This window comes from Perna viridis, chromosome 7, assembly GCF_037379345.1.
Source record: "Perna viridis isolate PV_CMFRI_1.1 ecotype Kerala chromosome 7, ASM3737934v1, whole genome shotgun sequence".
Taxonomy (NCBI): Eukaryota; Metazoa; Mollusca; class Bivalvia; order Mytilida; family Mytilidae; genus Perna; species Perna viridis.
The window spans coordinates 38,788,526-38,799,783 of NC_142451.1; the positions used below are offsets into that span (position 1 = coordinate 38,788,526).

The window sequence follows — 11,258 nt, forward strand, 5'->3', positions numbered from 1 at the left end:
TACGATAGTGTTGCATAAATCAGTTTTTATTTTTTCAGGTTTTTGGCTGACCGTTTTGTAGAGGGTACCTGTCCACTTTGTACCTATGAAGATGCTCGAGGTGACCAGTGTGATAAGTGTGGCAAGTTAATTAATGCAGTTGAGCTCCGTAATCCCAAGTGTAAACTGTGTAAAGATACACCTGTAATTAAAACTACACAACATTTATTCCTGGATTTGCCTAAGGTAAAATAATTTGCACTGGATTTATACTATATACATCTGTGTTTTTATAACCTCTGCATGTTTGGGTTGTAGTGTGAGAATCATTCTGTCTGTCTGTCTGTTTGATTGTCTGTCCACATTACTAGTAAGCTCAACTCTTCCTAAACTGCTTGACAGATTTTGATGATGTTTTATACAAGGAGTAGGTACCACATGTAGATCTGCAACTCACATTGTTAAATTCAGAAAATGCTGAACCATGGATTGAGAATGGTTTTAAGGCATCCTTAAAATAGATAACAGAGGGACTGAGAACCATGAAATATTTTTGTTTTGCCTTATCTGTATGTTTTATCCTGATATGTTAAGGATAAGTGTTTGTAAGAATCTGGCAAAATGGGAAAAATCAGAAACATGCACAATGTATTATCACTCAAGGATATTTTCTTTATTTTAAAAGACCATTATTTGATATCTGCATCACTGGTTTTGGACAGAAATTTTTCAATAGAATCTTAGAATAATGAGGTTTTTGACTGAGTTATCTGCCCTTGAAATGTTCATTTTCAGTGCATTACAATGAAATTGTAACTCAATGGTCCAGCATGATATGGAAAATCTTGTCTGTTTTCCTTGATTCTGATAGTAAAAATAGTCAAATTACACTATCAAAATAATGGTATTTCTCATACCATGTTTCACTTATGCCTGATTTTTACAGGGACTGACACTAGTATGAACCTTTTGTAGAAGATTGTTTATTTTTCAGGTTGAACTCCAACTGCAGTCACATTTAGACAAGGTGTATAAGTCTGGGACATGGACAAATAATTCTAAAGTGATAACAAATTCCTGGATACGTGATGGACTCAAACCAAGGTGTATCAGTAGAGATCTTAAGTGGGGCACACAGGTACCACTGGAAGGGTATCAAGATAAGGTGAGTTAGTGGTGGCCTGAGTCATTTTATACTTGTAAATATTTTGATATGAGTTGGCCTTAAGGTAAAGTGTACCAGATTGGACCTTAAGTGGGGCACATAAGAACCTCTTGAAGGGTACCAAGGTAAGGTGAGTTAAATGTGGTCTGTGTTATTTTGGTCATGTAAATGTTGCAATATGAGTTGGCCTTAAGGCAGTGTATTAATTGGGACCTTAAGTAGTGCACACAGTTATCTTAAATGGGTATCAGGATAAGCTAGGATAATGGTTGTCTGTGACATTTTATAAATCTATTCTTATATTAGAAGGGCTCAAACTAAGGTGTATCACTTTCAAAAGTGGGGAACACAGGTACCTCTTGACAATTACAGTAAAATCAAGAATAACCATAATTTACTGGTATGCACTATTGATATCAGACATGATTTTTTTCTGCTTTTTAGCTGCATTCCGCTATTTCAAATCTGGATTTTACAGTTATGATTCCTTTTTTACTATATAATTACTTCTGATTTTGCCAATTTCCACTTTGTTGACCTCGTAAAATGATCCCTGTGATATACAAAACTCAGAAAGCAAATATGTAGCAATGAAATTGGAGGCAATAAACAGAAACAGGGAAACAAACAACAATAAAACTTGAAGGATATGTGCAACTCCATGTCCACCAAAGGCTTGGACTGGTTGGTCAGTGTCCTCTGCTTTGTAGAAACACTTGACTTTTTTCAAAGTCATGTCAGATGTTATACCAAAAGAAAATTCTTATGACCAATGGATCGATAGTTGTGACACTATAGGGTAATACTGTCTTGATTTTTGAGTCCATTGTGACAGGTTTTAGTATTTGCATAATTAATTTCTAAGTTATCTTTGCTGTGTTGTTATATTGGAATGCTCTGATTATATTGTAGGTATTCTATGTATGGTTTGATGCACCGATAGGATACATTTCAATCACAGCAAACTACACTGATAAATGGCAACAATGGTGGAAAAACCCTGACCAGGTATGAAATGTCAGTCAAAAGATACAGGGATGTATTATGGTATAATGCTGTCTGTCCATCTGTCCAGTTGTCTGCGGACAAGGGTTATGAACACTCAAGGTGTCATGTTTTGGTTTTTTGAATTTTAAATTCTGAAATCATTGCTATACTTCAGTTGATGTGTAATATGTGACAGGTTTGGAAACCCATTATTGTTTTTTCCTATAGTGCATACACTGGAGTGGGATTTTGTTTTTCAAAATTTCAAATCTTGCATTTTGGTATAAAAATGGGCAGTTCATAATTATAAATTCCCATAAATGTACAATTTTGAATACTTTTTTTTGTAACTTATTGAGATATTTGTATTGTATTACCTAATTTACCTCGTAGATGAATTTTTTTTATTATTTAAGGTTGAAATGTACAATTTCCTTGGAAAAGACAATGTACCATTCCATTCTGTTATTTTCCCATGTACATTGCTTGGTGCTAATGATGGTTATACTATTGTACAACATATGATTGCTACAGGTATTTATAGTACTAATATCTGATGGAATAGAAAACTATTTCAGCTTGCATTTGCAATAGAGGCAGAGAAAAGAACCTTTAACACATGTGAGGTAAATTTAATACTGTGGAAGTGCAGTTGTTTGTGGGTACCAATTTTCATGGTTTTCGTGGGTACCGTAAACCACGAAATTTGAATCGCAACTAAAAGGAAATTTCCCATTTGTTAGTTTGATGGAGTTGTTAAATCCACAAATTCAAAAATTTACTAATTGATATTTCTTTCCTTAACCACAAATGTTTGTACTCTTAAATTAAAGGACCTTCACAGTAAGAAAAATCATTAACCAGCATAAAGTTTCTATTCTTTATTATAAATGACTGTCAAATTCATTTTGTGTGTTCAGAATATACAGTAAAACCTGTCTAAACCAAACTCTTTAGGAATGAGGGATATGTTTAGTTAAAATGATGTTCAGTTTACACAGGTTCAAAATGTACTGAATCTTTAATGATGGGATTTCTGATGATGTCTAGTTTCTTTTTGTCTGTTTTTTTTTATCTTGTTTCACTGACTTCCAGTTTATGCTGGTTTCCTTGGTTTCATTGTATATAAAACTTGGAAGTTTTCCAATGTCAGGGTAAATTGTGTTGTTTGTATTCAGTTCAGTTATTTTACAGGAAAGATGTTTGTCATACTAAATCTATATCGAAACTGTACTATATGGGTCTTTATAACTTTGCAGAGTATTTAAACTATGAAGATGGCAAATTTTCAAAGAGTCGAGGTACAGGTGTGTTCGGTAATCAGGCTAAAGACACAGGGATATCAGCTGATACATACAGATTTTACCTGCTATACGTTAGACCAGAATCTCAGGTAGGATTAAAGAATTATCGTTGAGTTTACCTATTTAACCCTGCACAGCACAACATAACTAGGAAAATTACTGAAAAAATAATAACTATTTGTGACGTCATCAATGTCCAAGTTATAATGGTAGTTAAGAATAGTCTCAGATTTTTTTTTTTTTTTTTAATTTTGTAGCACCTTGGCTTGGTGTCAGAAGAGTTTTATGAGTAAACCTTAAGATGTACATCTATATATAATCTGTCCATAAACTGGCAAAAAAATATCAGCATAACATGGGATTGATTCCAAATTTGGTATTTAGCTTTAGAGTAATTGGTTGTATTGTATCAAAGATTTTCCACTTGGTCTTATAACAAATTCCTGTTTATATAACAACTGTCTGAGTATTAAAAATTTGTAAATTTCATCACCTAAAACTTTTTTAACATTTATTCAGTGTCATTTACTTTGTTACAGATCAATCCCTGCTTTCTTTGATTTCATAATGATTTTTACATTACGTTGAAAAAAAAATTAGGTGGGATAAAAATTATTACCTGTATGTGCAGCCCATGTCATTGGATCTGCCTAGTGTCTACATGAATGGTCTCTTAAAGGCGTAGATGAATTGTAAAATGTTTTGGAATCAAGTCATGAGATCAAGTTACTACAAGTGCATTAACTTAAGCAGGGATTGAAATTATGTTTGTCTAGACCACAGGTCTAGTAGACAAAGAAATTCCTAGACCTGCAAATAAGCCACTAGACCTGTTTTCATAGCCATGATCGAAACCTTAACTGAATAAGACAAAGTGGTTTGTTTTTAATAAAAATGGCATTTCATTCATTTTTGTAGTATTTTTTTTTTTATTGCTTTGAAATCTGGATCTTTTTCGGTAATTTTCACAATAAATGTATGGAAATGATGCCAGCTAATGGGCATTGGAACTTAGAAGACAACATAAAATATTATCTTAGAACTTGAAAGGCTGCAAATTTCAAGCAATTAACTTGCTATGACACAACAATTTTAATTGCAACAGTGAACACAATTTTATTTATCATCTGGTTGTAGCTGAAAGTCAATGTCAGATTCATATTCAGACTCATGGCATCACTTGCTTTTATATGTTGTTTAGTCTTCTTGTGCCAGTCAAGTTTTTTTCCTTTTTCAAGTTATTTGTTCTGGTTATAAATTTGCTGTCACCATTCCTACTAGCGTGTTCATGACAATATTTACAATATATATATTCCTTTTCCAATTTGTATTGAAGCCATGTGTAGACATTTGCTCAATGATTCTGAAATGTTCGGCGCCTCTTCATTGACTAGTACACTTTATTTTGTTCCCCTATTTCATTGGAAGATTGTTTTTGAGGGGTAGGTTTCGATACCCCTTCTAGTGTTGTCGCATGTTTACCTTCTTTTGGAACAACTCGTTTTTTTTTCCCACACTTCAAATACTTACCTTTGTGTTATGAGAAAGGCTGAGAAGTTCTGATTTGGTCCTTCTTGACATTGATCAATATCGCTGTATGTTTGAAATACGCCTCTCAGATTCTTTAAGCGTTAAAAGACTGGAATTATGAAAATTACTAATTCTGGGTACATTTCCGGAAAATTCTTTTAGATCACCGGATCTGTACAATAAAGCATTTTGCTAGGCCCTGACTGATTTTACTAGATACGGGCTAGCGGACCAATAGTAATTTTGAACCTTGTTAAGTACCAGTCCACATAAAATTCAGACACTGCCAACGGTAAAGTGATTTATGGTGTAGAAAAACCCACAGAACAAATGATGCTTTTCAGTCTAAATATGCTATATTCTGCATTTAGTCCTGTACTTTTTAGAAAATCAAATATTTATCTTCCACTAAAATCAACCAAATCAAACCAAGTCAAGAACGATAACTCTTGCAGAATGGCAATTTCATGTACAGTCTGTATGAATTTTATCTCAAAAGTGCAACAATCAAATGAAAAACTAAGACTGGTAATTATGTGATCAGTTACTGTTTCTGAACAAGAAATAAAACAGAATTTGGTGGATTTTTTGCATTCTTGAATCACCTACTGTCTGATTTTCAGGAAGACTGCTACTTAATTATTTGAAAATGTAGACAATTTGTATGTTTCATATTGCAGGACAGTAGCTTTAGCTGGGATGACTTGTTATTAAAAGCTAATAGTGAACTACTTAACAACTTAGGAAACTTTATTAACAGGTAATGATTTACATAATTTACATGTACTTTACACTAAAGTTTATGACCGTCACCACCCCCCCTTTCATCCCCTGTAAAGAATTGATATGAAAACTGATGAAGCACAATTAATGTTGTGTAAATTTTTGTACAAATAATCTTTCCAAAGTCCTGTTAAAATTTCTAACTACTCAGGCCTGTGTGTATATCTCCTATAGCAATGTTTGTGATATTCCTAATCATATGCATACAGTATACATACCGTGCTTTGTATTAGGAGTATTTTAGATGACTTAATTATTGCCATAAATGTGACAGGATTATTCACTTTCATTTTAGAATATTATATCCCCACTCAATGAGTGGTTTATAATGGAATTCCATGTACCTTGTCCCTCTGCAATTCCATCTCTCTTTATGAATTTAATTACAATTATCTTAACTCCCAGTTTATGGATTTATTTCAGATATGGTTTATGGGGTATATATTGAAAGCAGTTTTGTTTGCTTTCTGATTTCAACTTCCTGTAAAAGTATGCCTAGCATAACATGCAACTTCACATTCAAATATAAATGCATTTAAATTCACATTTAGGTCTTAAGTGACACAAAGTGCAATGAAGGATAGGACAAACTCTATCAAGAAAATACACACACATTCTGCAGAATACTGAATTACAGTTTACAATATGATATAACAGTTCCTGTTTTTATTGGAACATAAGTATACTCATATGCATGCAGTTGTCATATTAAAGTTGAAGCTAAATTTTGCTGCTTCAGTGAGAAGAGTTCAGGCTAATATTTAGTTTGGTTGTTGTCATACTGTAGACCCTGAGATAAGAAAAACATTTTATTAGCATTTGTTTCAGTTAAATATTTTGTTTTACGAGAGTTAAAAATACCCAATAATAATGTAATGAAATTTATCTAAACTCTATGTAACCTTTGTTAACCAGACATCTTTTGAAGTCCCAGTATAGCAGTTTCAATACTTTTTTGAACCTGTTGAAATCAAACACTTGCCTCCAGTGAGCAAATTTTGGCTGAAAGGGGTTTGATTTTCACAAGTATCACTGTAATTCAAAATTTTCAAAATTCATAAGTATAACCCAGACATGTATATATTCCTCCTTTTTATTCCTAGAGCCCTGATGTTTGTGAATAACAACTTTGGTGGAGTGATTCAAGAGATGAATCTAAACAATGATGATCAAGAATTACTGGCCTTGGTCACCAGGGAGTTACAGACGTATATAGAAAACATGGAGCAGGCTGTGTAAGTTGAGTTAATAATTCATACCAATTTTTATTGTTATGGACTTATCCCATTATATTCTGGTTATTGACTTATGATATTGACTACTTTTTTGACTGGGCAATATAGCAGAAAAAGATTATCAAAAAAAGTTAGTAACTTTTGAATAACTCATTGATTATGTAGAAAATTTGCATTAGTTGAAACAGTAGAGTGCACTTTATAATAATAATAAAACATTCGGCTATATTCCATTGTTTATAGTATAGGACAGGGTACAAGGCATTGTAAGTTAGTATATCTCCCTTTACAAAAATTGGGAGGTATATAGTAACCATGCTGTCTTTTGTCCATCCATTTGTTCATCTGTCTGTCCCCAGTTCCTATCTGCAACTCTTTCTAAACCACCGAATTTAATTTGTTGCTTGATTTGTTGTTGTTTGAGAAACATAAAAGCATATTTTGATGATTAAAAGATATTTGTCCTTATTTTCAGCAAACTACTGTTGATTGATAGTTTTTATGTAAACTTCACAATACCTGCTTCCTATTACAGATTGAGAGACTCGATAAGGAACATCATGACAATATCTAGACTCGGGAACCAGTTTATGCAGATAAATAAACCATGGGTACTGGTCAAGGGAAGTGAACAAGACAAGTAAGATTAGCTTCATGGCAGTTGTTTTCAGTGGTTATCTGGAAATGTTGGTTTTTAGCTAAAAGTCTGAAAATATTCTGAAAAATGAAGACAAGAGAGTTAAAAGACATTGATAATGATATTTCTGTCTATTAGTTAGGTTTAGAACATGAAATTAGTTGTTAGGTTAGCATTCACTCTTGAGGTCAAAGGTCAAGGTCATCTTGGCCATGAACTCTGAAACATCCTTATGACTACTCTAGAATCAACATCCTTCCATGCAGGTTGACCAAACTTGATACAAATATATTTCTAAGGAAAGATTAAAGAGCAAGGTAAATTTGTACAACTTCAACACAGGATATTAGTCAAAATGTAAAATGTTTATATCCACAATCCCTAATCATATTCGAAAATTTGTTTTATATATATATAACTGGCCTGTAGGGGAACTTTAACAGGGCAGTCAGCATTTTTTTTACAGCCTTGGGAATCAGAGTGCTGGTTTTTCATGAAGAATAGGATATCTCACTCTCCATTTTACACTTATAAATGCCATTAGTTTTAATCACTAAGAAGTAAAAAAAGAAAATGTTTTCTTAAAATCATAGAAACTAAAAGAAAAAAAAAAGATTTTCAAGTTTAATCTTCATCTTTTTTTCAGATATAAACTAGAAATGTTATTAACAATCCACCAATATCACCATTTTGTTGTAATTTAATCTATGAACTTTAAATTGGTCAGATCTAGAGCAGGAACAGTTGTAAGTTTGGCTGCCAACATTGCCAACTTATTGTCTGTATTACTCCAGCCATACATGCCACAAACCAGTCATATTATACAGTCACAGCTAAATACGCCAGCAGAATCTAATGTTATTCATAATGAGTTTGTGTGTAACCTACCTCCAGGGCACAAGATTGGAAAGGTATGCATAATATTTCTATTAGGACTATAAATTCATTAATTCCTATATAATGGCTATTATGTCACTTTTTACCAAAGTGAAATTTAATATTTTTTTATGATCAATATGTGATAACTTTCAGAAGTCCCATTGCTTTTGAATTCTGTAATTATTCAATTATTGGTTCCTTTGTTAGTACATGTATATGATTGTCAAATGTTTTAATCAACACGAAAAATGTTCCTTGAACTGTAATATTTTTGCAAAATACACTATTTTAGAAATTCATCATTAGGGAATATTGTAAATAATGGTGAATTATTTAAAAAAAGGCTTGTTTTTTTGGTAGGCCTTTTTCCATAGCAATTTAATATTGCCAACCCCTTAAAGCAAAAGTTGCCCTTCTTTTACAAACTTCTGGATCCCATTCAATCTCCTCAGACCGATAACTGCCTCCATATTAATTACAAATCACCCTGCTAGCTTTTAGGCTCGGCTATACAAAATATGATAAAAATCACAATGAATCAACACTACCAAGCTGTTAAACCACTTCCATTCTATGGTACTTATTTGCAAAAATGGGTGTTTAGTACTGAGGGTAGCATGAGAGTTATGCATTGAAATACTGAATGTATCCTCTGTGCCGGAGAATAGATCCAACTATGCATGCCTATACTAGTGTAGATTTTTCTTTTATTCTTGTGAAAACGTTAAACATTTACCAACCCTACCCACAAAATTTAATATAGATATTGGATCTTTCTTGGACAGGTCTCATCTTCCTAGGCATTAGATATACAAAAGAAAAAGGATTTTATTTTATGGAGTAAATTTTGTTTTGTTGATGATATGTATGATATTATGTTGACATTAGAATTGATATTCTCCAGCCCAGTCCATTGTTCCAGAAAATAGACCCAGCCAAAATGGAGGATTACAAGAAGCAATTTGCTGGACAACCTGCACCAGAAACTAAACCTGCCAAAAAGGTGAGACATTGATGGTGAATAAAGAGTGAACTGCTTTTTTCTTGGAGGAATGACTCTTTTTCAGATGGATGTGTTTAAGGAAAATGTGGGTATTGTTAAGGTTTTAATGTTTAGTATATTGTAAGTTTACTTTCGACTGTTACATCTGGTTTGATGTTTCTCATACTTTTTTCTTGACTTGTCTTTTTACTCTGAGTGATTATTCACAATGGACAGAAAAGTTGTAACCATGAACATTGCTTTTCTTGCATTAAAACATCTCCTTATTTTACAGAATCCCTGGAAATTTATGCTTTTATTATTAACATTACTTTTAAATCTGAAATAATGGCAATATTCTTAATACATGTACTCCCAAAATGTGACTGGTTTTAATCACAATGGGTAAAATTTAAGAATTTTAAAGTGAATCGAAAATTAAAATTGGATTTTGACAGACATGAATGTTGTTATTTTTTATTATGGAATGAAGTATAAGGTTGTGTAAAAATGTTTAGTTCTCTATATCAGCATGTAACTACATTTTTGTAGGGTGACAAGTCTACTACCCCATCATCTAATGGTCTGGTAGATAGTGCTGAGTCAGCAACTCTTATGGAAGAAGTTACAAAACAAGTAAGTATTATTGAAAGGGGAAAACCTTTTTTGTATAAATATAGAATTGTTGAAAAGTGGAAAACTTGACAGTTAATTACTATCCCCTTGCTAACAATGATATGAAGAGATTCAGTAGTAGTATAATTAATTGGAAAGAGTGAATAACAAAAATATGATTACGAATGCTGAAGAACACCTAGATTACGTGAGTGGGGCAAACTTGATCAGCAGACTTTTTAAATCTTCAAACTGTCTTGGCAAGAGTGATCATATTTTGATTATTCACAATCAATAATTGATTATTCTATTTATTTTATAGGTTTTTGCTATAATTTATTGCTATTTTCAACATGAATTCTAAATTTTGTGACAGTCTGATTGATATTTGTGTTGTGACATTTTTGTGGGAGAAAGTCTGAGAGTGAAATTACCGAATGTATTATTAAAGTTTACAGGGAACTTTCGATCAATCACTGCTATCTATATAATAATAATATTATCATACTGTTTGAAAGAGTAATCAAGGGAACCAAGGTTATAGCGGTACTCAAAAGAATGTAATCCAGGGACAAAGACCAGACATGGAAAACAGACATACACAATAAAGAACATAAAGTAACTAAAATCATACATACAAAGTAACAAAAGTAAATGAGCAACTCGGACTCCACTAAAAACTGGGAGCATGGACCAGGTGCACTGGTAGGGTAAGCGTCCTCTGCTTTTCTAGAAACACCCGCCGAGTTGCTCATAAAAAGTCAAGTCTGGGGTAGACAAACAAGGAAAGGAAAACTATGACCCGTTGAATAAATCAGTTTTTATGGTGCTGATGGATACACCATAACGATTCACGAGTTCATGACGATGTGTTAGTAACACTCTCATGAACACTGTAGAAAATAATATCCAGTTTTTCTTTTAATATGGAATATAGTGAAGCCTTTGAAAAGCCATTAACCTGTAGATTTTAATGACGATAGGTCGAAGGTCTCAGGCTTTAGATTATGTTTACTATCAAGTCAGGAATGTGCCTATACTGTCTTTGCTGATTGATGCATTTTGTCAAAAGATACAAAATCTTTGTTAGATAAAAGGAAGGTGAGGCATTAAGTGTGTGCCATTGTGTGTGTCATTCTCTAGTGATTTTTGCAAGGTGTTT

At 32.8% G+C, this 11,258-nt stretch overlaps 1 protein-coding gene across 1 annotated transcript in view; it reads left to right on the forward strand.

The window, feature by feature from the left end:
- LOC148612622 (methionine--tRNA ligase, cytoplasmic-like) overlaps nucleotides 1-11,258 on the forward strand; it is a 25,648-nt gene that overhangs the window by 13,927 nt on the left and 463 nt on the right. Inside the window, exons 12-22 of the mRNA XM_088594254.1 lie at nucleotides 39-225; nucleotides 974-1,144; nucleotides 2,057-2,152; nucleotides 2,548-2,665; nucleotides 3,391-3,524; nucleotides 5,646-5,725; nucleotides 6,852-6,983; nucleotides 7,519-7,623; nucleotides 8,348-8,531; nucleotides 9,404-9,502; nucleotides 10,034-10,117. Coding sequence (XP_088450380.1) covers nucleotides 39-225; nucleotides 974-1,144; nucleotides 2,057-2,152; nucleotides 2,548-2,665; nucleotides 3,391-3,524; nucleotides 5,646-5,725; nucleotides 6,852-6,983; nucleotides 7,519-7,623; nucleotides 8,348-8,531; nucleotides 9,404-9,502; nucleotides 10,034-10,117 — 1,390 coding nt within the window. The remainder of the gene's footprint in view (nucleotides 1-38; nucleotides 226-973; nucleotides 1,145-2,056; nucleotides 2,153-2,547; nucleotides 2,666-3,390; nucleotides 3,525-5,645; nucleotides 5,726-6,851; nucleotides 6,984-7,518; nucleotides 7,624-8,347; nucleotides 8,532-9,403; nucleotides 9,503-10,033; nucleotides 10,118-11,258) is intronic.